Source organism: Canis lupus, chromosome 28, assembly GCF_003254725.2.
Source record: "Canis lupus dingo isolate Sandy chromosome 28, ASM325472v2, whole genome shotgun sequence".
Lineage (NCBI taxonomy): Eukaryota > Metazoa > Chordata > Mammalia > Carnivora > Canidae > Canis > Canis lupus.
The window spans coordinates 26,229,267-26,243,137 of NC_064270.1; the positions used below are offsets into that span (position 1 = coordinate 26,229,267).

Below are 13,871 nucleotides of genomic sequence, written 5' to 3' on the forward strand. Positions count from 1 at the left end.
AACAGGGGGTAATGGAAGGGGAGTTGGGCGTGACTGGGTGACAGGCACTGAGGGGGGCACTTGATGGGATGAGCACTGGGTGTCATATGTTGGCAAATTAAACTCCAATAAATATACCAAAAAATGCAAATATAGTAGGGTAGACAGAATGTAAGTAAGAAAATAAATAGGACTTTTAGATAGTGATAAGTGTAATGAATAAAATAAAATAGTGATGTGGGGAGTGAAAAAAAATGATGAATCAATAAATTCTGCTCCTGAGATTATTATTACCGTGTATATTAACTAACTGGAATTTAAATAAGAACTTGAAACCAACAAAAAAACTTTAAAATGTGGTTTATAATTAAAATTATTTAAATTTTTCATTGATGTCCAAGAAGATTCTCTAATACGAATTTGCTATGGAGTATCTATCTATCTATCTATCTATCTATCTATCTATCTATCTATCATTTATCAATCTTTGTAGCTATGAAAGAATAAACCAATGTAAACACCTAGGGATATGGCATTATATTGCTGGGTCCATATCTAGGCAATATCAGTGTCCTCTTGGGTAATTACTTAACATCTTACTGTCTGAATATCCTTACCTAAAAATTATGTGACTAATTTAATTTATTGTGAGGCCTACATGAGATACTTTACATAAGAAATCATATGTGTTTCTGGCAAATGTTAACTCTAGAATGCTATTATTAACATTATTACCATTCTTTTTATTACTATAATTTATAACATCAGTAGGCTTATGTATGTTAATGAAAATGTATGATTTAGACTTTTGAAACAATATTATTATTGTTGTATTTTCCCTAATCTGACTTATAAGTTTTAGTAAAAGAAAATAAGTGAAAATTTCATGGAATAGAATGGCTCAGTATAATATAGTGGCTCAATAGTCTCTACACTGTATTGCTTTGTGATGAAGGATTATTCTTGAATTCACAATTATTGACTTATTATTTGCAAAACAGTGTGCTAGGGCTTGAATCTATCCATTGTGAGGTTGCTATAATAGTGTTATGAGAGAGGTTGAATGATACCACAGGGGACAGAGAGATGAATTCTAAAGAAGGATTTGAGTAGGCCCTTTGGAGTTGAATTCAATTTATAAGTTTTAATTTTATGTGATTATCATTAGTTGCATGCTTTTCATTATACCTTGTTCTAAATGTGAGACAAAGCTAAAATGCTATTAATTCCCAAAATGTTTAAAAATATTTATATATATTTGTTTTCTTTGATTATTCATAAAAAGATGTATTATAAGAACTTTAAAAAGGGGCATCTGGGCAGCTCAGTGGTTGATCATCTGCCTTTGGGTTAGGTCGTGATCCTGGGATCAAGTCCACATCAGTCTGCTTCTCCCTCTGCCTATGTCCTTCTCCCTCTGTGTCTCTGATGAATAAATAAATAAAGTCTTTTTTAAAAAATAAAAGCTTTATTAAAAAAAGATTTTCTTCAGAAATACTTTAAGAAAAGCAAAAAAAAAAAAAAAAGGCTTTTTAAGTCCTGCAAAGTTACCTGTTTAAACTGAATGATTTCAAAAAATCTTTATTTCATAGGTTCTATAATATTGTCTTCTCTCTGTTCTAATTATTTTGAAATGTTTTCTATTTCTGGGGGAAGTGGTCCTTTAACTTCAAATACTTATAACCCTAAGCTTTCCTTTTCTACTCCATCCTTTTTCGCTCTTTTCATTCCTTTTATCCTTATAAAATAGGAATCAAAAAGGACAAGAGGAATTGAGACTATGAAAAGTATTTGGACCTGACATTAAGTCAGGTGATTTCAGAATGACCTTGGTTGTGGTTAGTAGAAGGTGCAATTTACTATTTTCTTTTCAGAAACTTTTCAGAGTTTCATAGGCCAAGCCTAATGAAACTGCCAGAGACATAGTCACTGGACTTTTGAGTGTTGGGGAACTTCGCTTGGCTTACTTTTGCACTTTTATTATATCCACCCTATTTCCTCAAGATCTCTTTCCCTGTTTTTTGTTTGCATAAACTTCTACTTTCCACCTATTCTAACTTTAAATCTTCATTTCAATTTTTGTCATTTCCTTAGTGTTATTTAAGGTCCTAGGCCGGATGCTATGGATTATTTCCACCTCTGGTTTGCATGTTTTTGACAATGAAGTATGTCACTTGCATGCTTTCTTTTCATTAATAAATTCACTAATATACCTAATGGAATTTTAAAAATTACTTAATGATTTTAAATCTACAAGTACAATACTTATCTTTCAGGGACTAGATAGAAGCCATTATTTTATCTTAATATTTCTCCTTAATTTTATTTGATGTGATGCTTAGTCCTCTTATGTATTGCTTGAGGTTTTGTATTACAAGGATCTGGCACTATTTGGTTGTTTAAAAAGTGATACAAGAGGGGATCCCTGGGTGGCGCAGCGGTTTGGCGCTTGCCTTTGGCCCAGGGCGCGATCCTGGAGACCCTGGATCGAATCCCACGTCAGGCTCTTTGCATGGAGCCTGCTTCTCCCTCTGCCTGTGTCTCTGCCTCTCTCTCTCTCTCTGTGTGTGACTAAGATAAATAAATTAAAAAAAAATAAAAATAAAAAAAGTGATGATATTATGATTTAATTTAACAATAAAAAACAACAACAAAAGGCTTTTATACAAACCTACAAAAGTTAAGGAATTCTTATTTCCCTCAAATAACAGGCCTAGGATGGAAACTAAAATGTAAATTTAAAATGGGACATATTTCCCATATTCTAAAGCACAAAACATTTATTTATTATACTCCAGAAAATTAGAGGTTAATTTAAGAAACTAAGCATGTATTTGGTTTTATGGATTTTTTTAAAGAATGAAATTTTCTAAATGCCAGTTTGGATACACGCTTTTTCATTGCTCAGGTAATGCACAAAAACTAATTAGTGATGGTGGAAAAGTTAATTATATGTTAGAAACACCTAGAGCAGGGGTAGGTGAGCATCAGCATAAATATATTCTGTAAATATTTCATAAACATATTAAAATCCTTCTTAATGTATTATTAACAAGAAACACCTTTTCTCTCAAAGGTCCATTTTTATATACTATAGGATATGAATGCAAATATTTGCTTTTCTCTTAATCACAACTAATTTTATCTATACTTCTCATCTTTTGCTCTGTGGGTCCATCTACTGACTTTATAAGAACAATAATCTATAATTTTTAGACTAAAGGAAGTATATGAACATTTAATTGTATATTTATTTTAATAAGCAATTTTAACTTGTTTTTTAATTTCCTATATAAGGCCACTATTATTCATGTTAATTCATTCAAAAACTGAATTCAGTGACTTTTTTATTTAAATATATTCTCTTTTCATCCCCATTTTAGTTAATGATAATACCAGTAAAACTTCCATGATTCCCCTTTTCTTCTTTTGCTGTTGGATATTACAGGTTAGCTGAAATGCAATAGCTTCTTATCAAATAATTGTTGAATGAATTAATGAATAAATGAATACTTTTTTTTTTTAATACCAATATGATTTTATTCAGACACAGGCAGGAACAATGACCTTCAGAGCTGGGTAAAAACAGTAAGTTAAAAGCATGTTTAAAGTTTCAGATAATCAGTTAAAAAGTCTGAAGGAGGTGATTTCCCTCCTTTTCTGTTGATTAATTCAACACAGCATAAAATAATTTATATCTATAAAATACCCTTATTTCTAAGCAAATCAACTGGAGATGGCCCTAGGATTTCCTCAGCTATGCACGATGCACACAATCTTCATTCCCTCCTCTACCCCACCCAAACTTTAAGGCAAAAATGGCCAAAGAAGGTAATCCCCTTGGGGCTCTCCACGCCTGTGCCCACCCACCTCCTACCTTGCTGCCCTTCCAGTCTCAACAACAGCACCCAGCCCTGGCGTAACATCCTGTAGCCACTGTCAGAGATGCACCGGCCCCTGTGTGTCTAAGCATGTTGATTCCTCTCCTGGTCCAGATACACCTCCCCTGCATCCTACGGCCTAGAGACTGTACTAGATTAATCATCATCAACACCCATTAAACAAGATAGCAGGAGGGGAAAAAAGAGAAACTGGGTTATAATGTGAATTACAGGTAGTACAGTCTCTGGTTAATAGGTACTACTTTATACATAACAAGGCAATTAATAAAATATAATTAGTGCTTAAAAAACAAAACAACAACAAAAAAGTCGAGTGTCTGTACCCTCCATACAGTGTTTCCATTTGTTATCCACCTTTATATTTCCTTTGTAGGAAGAGAAAGACGTACTTTTCTTCCTAAGAATATTTAGTAATTTTATTACAATTTCTGAAATCTTTTATTGCTTAAAAAGTGTCTGTGAAAAAATTAAAAACTGCTCGATAAGACTTACAATGCCTTTTATGCTGTGACCTAAGATAATTTTTCTGGTTATGCATTCTACTTTGTTTCTCATATTCCATCACATATTTACTTCTCTTTTTCTATATGTCCATATTTTAGTTAATGATGCTAACATTTTTTTTCATCAGTTAAGCACCAAGCATAATAAGTTATCTATAATTTAACTATATATTAATAAGTATATAATATTATGAAACAGTGTATGTAACAAATAGCTAATAATAGTTTATTTGTACCGGGAACATTGCTAAGAACTTTGCCTAAATTTTTACATTTTATTCTAAGCACTCTATAAGGTATTTACTATTATACCCATTTTATAGATGAGTAAACCAAGGATATAGACCTAAGTGCCGTGTTAAAGTTTAAGCCAGTGAGTGCAGGAACCAGAATTCATATGTGAATCATCTCAGTCTTGTACTCCAAACCAGATGCTCTTGTATCTTCTTTGAATCTCAGCTATAATCAGTGGTCAAGTCTTAACCATTTCAAAGCCATAATATTGAACTGCCATTGTCCAGTTGTGTCTATATATTAGCCTAGCCTATGGTAGTAGTTTCCAAACAGATCAGCCTCTCTCTGTTTTAATTATTCTTTTATTTTGTTGCTAGGACATTCACAACATTGTATACCTTTTTACTTCAGGTCCAACCACCCTTTCATGTAAATCCAGCTCTTTTCCCATTTGAACTACTTTTACTTCCCTGGACATTGTTGTACCTCTGAACTTCCTAAGTCATTTCTGAGATTTCAGCTTAGCCTGAAAATGTTTTGTAATGTCTCTCCTAACTTCAGGCAGTGCTGGTACCTCCATGATGATAGCCATCAGTATTTTTAAGTCATCGTTTACTTCTTTTTCTAAGGAGGATGCGAACGAACTTGAGGAGAAAAGTTCGTCTCACTTGTTTTGAATTTTTTTATATTATGTTTGTATCTTAATTCCATAGGTGGTAGTACTGTGCTTGATATAGAGTTAGCACTTCATTATATTAATGTTTCTAAGAACATATAATATTTTGATGTACATTTCTTTTTTTTTTAAGATTTTATTTATTCATGAGAGACACAGGGAGAGAGAGAGAGAGAGAGGCAGAGACACAAGCAGAGGGAGAAGCAGGCTCCATGCAGGGAGCCTGACATGGGACTCGATCCCAGGTCTCCAGGATCATACCCCAGGCTGAAGACAGAGCTAAACCGCTGGGCCACCAGGGCTGCCCTTAATGTACATTTCTACATTCATCTATACTTTATACTAAAATCCATGAGTTTAGGGACACCTGGGTGGCTCAGTAAGTTGAGAGTCTGACTTTCAGTTTCAGCTCAGGTCATGATCTCAGAATTGTGAGATTGAGCACCATCTTGGGCTCTGTGCTTAGCATGGAGTCTACTTGGGAATATTTCCATCTCCGTCTTTCTCCCTCTGCTCCTCCCCTTGCTTGTACATTCCCTCTAAAATAAAACAAATGAATAAAATCTTTACAAAAATAATAAAATCTTTGAGTTTACACTAATGCTTCATTTTCTGTCCCTTACTATAAGTTTCATTCGATTCTCCCTACTGTCCAAATTTTTAGCCGACTTTCATTCTCTATAAAATGTTTTAAAATTTCTTCAATCTTAGAATAAACAGAAGGTAGTTTCAGAATTGCTGAACCATACCTCTGTAAAAAGGAAGTCTACTAATTAGAGATTAGCATTTATTTGCTTCTTTTTATCTTCTGTATGAGGACATATAGTCTGTAATTGTATTAAAAAGTACTTATGTTCATTCTTTTTTCCTCTTTCCGTGTGATTGTTAGTCATTTGAGTAAGGATCATTAATTTATTTCTGTGTTTAGTTAGCTTCAGGGCCACCTGCACCCCACCAGTATTGTTGATGTTATTTTCTTTTTTGAATATGTGACATATTATCATGGTCCTCAAAATCACAAATGTACAAAATGTCAGTGTCCTCCCTGCCATTCCCCTCATTCTTTTCATGACATTCTCACTCATGCCTTACGTAACCTAACTCAAACCATTCCCTGGTTTATCCTCCCTATATTATTTTTTTAAATTTAAATATGCAGAAACATGCATATTTTCTTTTTTTTCCACAAAAAATGTTGTCTTGTACTGTTTTTTTGTCATCTAATAATATAACTTGGGAATTATTCCACCTTAGTTATAGAGATTCTTCCTCATTGTTTTTATAGCTTCCCAGTACTACATTATGAGGATATACTTTAGTTTATTCAACTATTCTCCAACTAAGAATGTTTATGTGAATGACAGTAACTTCAAATGTCAGTAGTGGAAACTTTTGTGTCCATGTATATATCTGTACTGTAAGAGGTCTATCTTCAGGACAAATTCCTAGAAGGGAGCATGTGATTTTAAGAAATAAACGCATATTTTGTATTGCTAGTATGTACCAGTCTGTATTTCCACTAGCAATGTATGAGAGTACCTGTTTCCATATAGCTTTGTTAACAAAATATTTTTATACTTTTTTTTTTTTTAAGATTTTATCTATTTATTCATGAGAGAAACAGAGAGAAAGGCAGAGACACAGATGGAGAGGCAGGCTCCTTGCAGGGAGCCCCATGCGGGACTTGATCCCAGGACTGGGAACATGCCTTGAGCCAAAGGTAGACACTTAAACGCTGAGCCACCCAGGCATGCCTATTTTTTATACTTTTTAACTTTTTGTCTGACAGATGAAAATTTTAATTTTTAGTTCTCTCATCCTAGGTGAAATTAATCTTATCTGCATACATTTAAGGACCATTTTTATATTTTATGTGAATTTTCAATTTATGTATTTTTTTTTAAAATTTTTATTTATTTATGATAGTCACAGAGAGAGAGAGAGAGGCAGAGACATAGGCAGAGGGAGAAGCAGGCTCCATGCACCGGGAGCCCGATGTGGGATTTGATCCCGGGTCTCCAGGATCGCGCCCTGGCCCAAAGGCAGGCGCCAAACCGCTGCGCCACCCAGGGATCCCTCTATTTATGTCTTTTGCTCAATTTTCTGTTGAGATATTTTTATCCTTTTTCTTTAATTTGAGAATTCTTTTTTTTTTTTAAAGATTTAATTTATTTATTCATGAGACAGAGAGAGAGAGAGAGAGAGAGAGAGAGAGAGAAGCAGAGATACAGGCAGAGGGAGAAGCAGGCTCCATGCAGGGAGCCTGACGTGGGACTCGATCCTGGGTCTGCAGGATCACACCCTGGGCTGAAGGCGGCATTAAACCGCTGAGCCACTCGGGCTGCCCTTGATGGGAATTCTTATTAGGAATATTATCTATCTGTTGAACAGTTTTCTCCAAGTTTGTATCTGTCCGTTCGTGTTGCTTATAGTGATTTTTGTTTGTTTTTGCCATGCTGGTCTTTATATTTTAATCTAATAAAAAATTATCACTCTTGAATTAGAGTTAGAATACTTTTTTTACATCCAAGTTATCCAAGTTACCTATGTATTCTTCTGTTAACTTGTGTGGTTTTATTTTTTTTTTACATTTAGATCACTAATGCTTTTAGAGTTTAATTTTGTGTATGTTTTGAGGTATGGATCTAAATTGACCTTTTTCCACCAGTTGTCCTATTGACATTGATTTTAAAAAATTCATTTTGATCCCTGATTTAATATACAAGCCTTTAATATTTTGAAGTTTCATATATATTTGGTTTTGTTTATGGATTTTCTATTCTACTCTGATATGTTTGTCTATTGATGTGCCAGTAACACAGGGTTTTTTATTATAGAGGGCTTATCAATGCTTTAATATCTTATACGCTGGTTCTTTTTCTTGAGCTTTTCTTTTTTTTTAGTGTTTTCTGGCTTTTTTTTTGCATTTTTTTGTTTGATGATGTAATCAATTTATCAATTCTGATAAAATCTTTTTTTCATTTCTTTGAAGTTGTTCTTTTGTCAGATGGCTATAATATGTAAACTGAAAGTTTTAAGAGGTAACATGTATGAAAGTACTTCAAAAGTAGTACAGCCCCATATAGATACAAAATATTATTATGTTACAAAATGTTTTATGTTTTTAACATAATATTCAATACTTTTTCAGACTCTTTGATTCATGGTCTAGTATCTATTCAAGGCAATCTTTCAAAGTAATCTCATTGAAAACAATGCAGATTCAAAATAGATACAATAAAATTCAGTTGGAATTTAAGAATTTGAACTTGTGGCAAGTAGTAATCTTTGTGAATAGCTTCTAATAATGTGTCATTCTTAAATCTTCAGTTATAGCTCAGGATATTAATATTTTATTCTATTTTTTAGATGAATGTAAACCAGATTATATAAATAAAGCATAAGGAGTCATTTTAAAGGATTTAAATACTTTAATGGTAGTCATTAGCAATAGTCAAGAAATTTAGCTAGCTAGAGTGAGAAAATGAAATATGACTAAGGGTTTATTCTTTTATCAAAGAAAATGACACAAGATTAAAATTACTCTTTTTTTAAAAGTAAACATATGAAAGTAGACAGGGTATTAAGAATATAATTCCAGAGGCTGAGTTAAAATTTTTATGGTGAAATTTTTAATATTTGAATGTTTTTGCTTAACCCTTTTCTGTTAGGAAAAAATGACCCAACTTGTTTTAAATATGGTTTCAGTTTTTAAAAATAAATCAGAATGGAAAACTGGCAAATATGTGATTCCAGGCTTTGCGATTATAGATCAGGGATCGGCATGCTTTTTTTCCTCTAATGGGTTAAATACTAAATTTTGCTTTTGTGGGCCACCTATGGTTGCTGCCATTGCTGCCTCTGCCTCTTCCTCTGCCTTCTCCTCCTTCTTTCCTCCTTCATCTCCACCTTCTCCTCTACCTCTTTCTTCACAATCCTTTAAAAATGTAAAAACCATTCTTAGCTTATGGGCTATACAAAAATTAGGAAATGGGCCAGATTTGTCCCCAGGGATATAGTTAGAATAGATGGTTAGAGTCTCTTCTTTCCATCTTTGAGTATGTTGGAAAGCTTTGGAATATAAAATATAAATCTTCCAGCCCTCTGGGCCCTTTAGATTTTTTTTAACCTATTACTGAAATCCTTGAAACAATGCCATTTGTTTGAAGATTCCAGTTAATTAAGTTCTAGATTTTTTATTGCCATCTTTTTCTTTTAAAGATTTACTTATTTACTTGAAAAGAGAACACATAAGCAGGGGGAGAGGGGAGAGGGAGAGAGAATCCTCAAGTAGACTCCCCACTGAGCATGGGGTCCAGTGAGGAGCTCCATCTCAGGACCCAGAGATCACGACCTGGGCTGAAATCAAGAGTTAGAAGCTCAGCTGACAACCACCGAGGCATCCCTTGTTTGCCATCTTAATTACAGTTCTAGAACAGTGCCTCACACTCTATAGCATTCAGAAAATACTGGAGCTAGGGCTGGATTACTGAGTTTTACTACTTACTCTTTATTTAAGCAATACAGGTATCAAATATCCTAACTAAACAAAGCAATCCCTGTAAGCCCAGTGGCCTATTTTTAATTATGAGCAATATCACTTTTTTGGTAGAAAAAAATTACACTCTCAACCACAAGTATATAGCAATAGTTGTAATTCAGGCATTTTTAATGAGAAAAATATTAGATTGCTAAGATATTATTGGTATCAACATTTCATGTTATTTATATCAGAAAGAAACAGCTATATTGTTTCCCCTTTTCATAAACCAAACATTGATGAAAATTTGTGCTTAGAATTCTAAATAAACATGTAAGTTTGAAGAACAGAATTTTAGGGGCACCTGGGTGGCTCAGTAGGTTAAGTATCTCCCCTCTGCTCAGGTCATGACCCCAGAGTCCTGAGATCAAGCCCTGCTTCGCAGAGCAGGGAGCCTGCTTCTCTCTCTCCCTCTGCTTCTTTTTCTGCTTGTGCTCTCTTGCTGATCTCTCTCTGTCTCTGACAAATAAATAAATAAAATCTTAAAAAAATAGAATTTTGGGTCAGCTATTTGAACATTTGCCTTTGTCAGAATTCTTACTCCTTTGAAATACTGTATCTACTAAATAACATGTATAATATGCTAGATATATGAAGCATATTAAATGGACATGATTTTCTAACCTCCAGAAATTATTGTTATAAGTATTCAACAGATAGCAGTGATGTAGCAATGAAAGGGACTTTGGCACATAAACTGACTTTGAAACAAGTGCTGTCAATGACTACTACTTTTTGGTTTCATATTTCTAGGTATATTCATGTACAACTTGTTAGAATAACCCTTATAGCATCCTTTTTTTTTTTTTTTCTGTCTGTATTGTTCAGTTTTGGTTGTAAGTTGATACTGCAACTTTATGCTTTAGAGGAACAGAGATAACATGTGACCACATAATGTCCCTCTAGTGTATGTCTAGGCTCTAAAATCATCATCATATAAAATTTGCCAAACAAAAGCCACCATATAATGATTTCATAGGTGCTTATTCAGCGTAAAAAGATAACCTCAAACGCTGACAACAGAATAATTTCAACCCTGTCATGAAGTATAAATTTTAAACAATTGAATTTAAAATACATTTGTGCCATTTTAGCCTGGAGTACAGAACCACAAGGGAATTCTCTCAAAATGAGCTTACATTAAAAGATATTTTAACACAATTTTTTTTTGTCTCAGAAATTATTAAAGCTACTATACAATGATAATTCTTTTAAGGAACTCAGCAAACATAACTTGTATCCCTTTCTGCCATAAAGGGTATATATATAAAAGGTTTATCCAAGTTTAAAATATTAATGTACATTATTATTTTTAGTAAATTTCTGGATATAAGACTATTAATATGAAACTCTGCAAGTTAATATTAAGCTATCATGGCATATTCATTTACTATTTATGAAGTTAAGTGTTATCAATATATCTTAGGGTCCCATTATTGCTCGCTGATTGGTTTCTTTATTCCTTACAATACTACACCTTGTCATTCATTTCTGTAATTCTACATCGTGTGTCTCCATAGTTAATTCTACAAACTTAAAGGAAAATTATGCTGATTTATTTAAATATTCTTTAGGAAGAAAAAAATCAGACTTTTATGTAGAAATCTCTTGTAGCAAAAAGCCAGATTGTTAAGAATCTACCTAGTACCAAAATTTACTTTTTATGTGTGTGTAGGGGTGTGTATATTTACTTTATATTAATCATCTATTATTTTTCAAAGCAAGTAATCAAAAACAATGATCAAGATGCTTAGTGTTCTATAATTCTAATTTTATATTTTGATCAAAACCTATGACACGTTTACTAATTTTTATATGTGTATGTGAATCAGGAAAAAAACACATTGTTTCATTTATATCAGAGAGTAGTTTAACTAGCTGGAGGCATGCAGGCACACAGTAGTTCTCACAAGATTTTTGAAAGGGCTGGTGGCATGGTTGGCCTCGTCTCTTTAGACTGTCTCAAGATTGGCAAATGCACTGTAGCCTAGAATTACTGACAGTAATTCTGACAGTAATTCTGTCAGTAAAACTGACAGTACAAAGATCAGATAATGTGATTGATGTCATTAAGAGAAGGTGAATGGCAATGTGAAGTACCAATTACAGTGGTTATGACAATGAAAAGGAGGGGTCAGATACAAAAGAGATTGTGCATGCTGAAACTAGAACCTGCCATTTGATTGTATGTTGGACCCAATAAAGTATAAAGTTTGGGTCTCAAATAATTGGAATGCTAATCTTTAACAAGGAATGCAACATAAGAAAATGAAACGAGTTCATCTGAACCAAATTGACTGTGTGTAACTATTATGCCCTGGGATGTTTCAGTTAATATTCTGGAATATTAAAACTGAGGATGATCTCAGAAGCTTAATAAGATGATTTGGGGGCAATAAATAGACATGCTTTTTTACATGATATATAACTATATTATTATTATTGTTAGCAGTATAATAGTAGAAGTAATAGCTGTACTTACTAAGTGTTTGATATGTGTTAGATATTTAAAAATACATGATCTCATTTAATCTTCTGTGGATATTAAGAGCTAAGTATTATTATTATTATTTTTTTTTTGCAGATGAATAGGCTAAAGCAGAGAAGTTAAATACATTGCCCAAGGTAGCTGGTGATTATAGATGAAAATTTTGAAGTTAAGCTGTTTGACTCCAAAACTCTTGTGCTTTTTGAAATTCATTTCATTAAATACATGAATCATATGAAAAATAGAAAGGAGTCTAAAGAAGAATGTAATAATACTTGGATCCATACTAGACATTAGGATACCCTCAAAGACTTTAAGGAGTTTTCACAAAATTTTTAAATAAGTGAACTTATTTCCCTTTAATAAAAAATAACTTATGTGTAGCCAATATTTTTGGATAGCAAGAGGAAAATACACAGTACAAAAATAAGATAATAATAAAACCTGCATGAAATGTGATGCATGTTTGTGATGGAGAATATTCAGTGTCATTTTCGTTTTGACTTACAGCTTGTACATGTAGTGGCCATGCAAATATTTGTCATATGCACACAGGAAAATGTTTCTGCACAACCAAAGGAATAAAAGGTGATCAATGCCAATTGTAAGTAAAAATGACTTTTTAGAACTTAATGTGGATTGAATTTTTGCTATAAACTGATTGTTATACGTTTTCCTTTTTAAGCTTAGTGTTGTGCTAGTTAAGCAGCCAATATTATTGTAAACTGTTTTTGCTTGCATTTTATCAATTCTCATAAACAGTTAAGCCTTTTAAAAATGGCAGTTTTGGGGATGCCTGGGTGGCTCAGTGGTTGAGTGTCTGCCTTCAGCTCAGGTCATGATCCCAAGGTCCTGGGATTGAGTCCCACATCAAGCTTATTGCAGGAAGCCTGCTTCTCCCTCTGCCTATGTCTCTGCCTCTTTCTGTGTCTCTCATGAAATAAATTAAAAATTTTAAAGAAAATTGGCAGTTTTGTGGAGGCTTTAAAGGAATCCATAGAACATGTTTGTCTTTGATATCTCTAAAAAGAGAAACATCCTTAATTTTTTGGGAAAACACACACATCAAATTTGCATTTTCTTTTTATAATTGTTAAATATAATAAATAGCTCATCATATGTTGAATAAATAACTCAAAGTATGTATTTTTTGCCTTTCTTTTGAGTCTGTCATTATTAATTATAATTGTAGTCATTTAACCCTTTCAAGTGGTTCCTTATACTTATTTCTCTATTTCACTAGACATGAACCCACTTTTGTTACTCTGCATTCAGTAGTTTTATGAATAATTTTTGTCTTTTTATAATTATTGTCAAGATTATCCTCTCTCTCAAAAAAAATTAATCCTTAAAAGTAGTCGTTTAATGTTACCTAAACATTCCTTTTTTCTAATTTACATATGTCATATCATATTAAAATAATTTTTGTTTCTGAGTTGTATATATGTACTTACATTAGACATAAATGTACTGTATTTGACACAAATCATCAACTCTAATAAAAAAGGATTCTCTAAAACTTTCATATACAAAGAAGTCTGTTAACCAT

The 13,871-nt window shown here is 32.9% G+C and overlaps 1 protein-coding gene across 3 annotated transcripts in view; it reads left to right on the forward strand.

Annotated features, from left to right (window-relative positions):
- ATRNL1 (attractin like 1) overlaps positions 1 to 13,871 on the forward strand; it is a 779,330-nt gene that overhangs the window by 222,825 nt on the left and 542,634 nt on the right. For all 3 annotated transcript variants that reach the window (XM_049103125.1, XM_049103126.1, XM_025467337.3), the window contains exon 20: positions 12,833 to 12,926. In XM_049103125.1, coding sequence (XP_048959082.1) covers positions 12,833 to 12,926 — 94 coding nt within the window. The remainder of the gene's footprint in view (positions 1 to 12,832; positions 12,927 to 13,871) is intronic.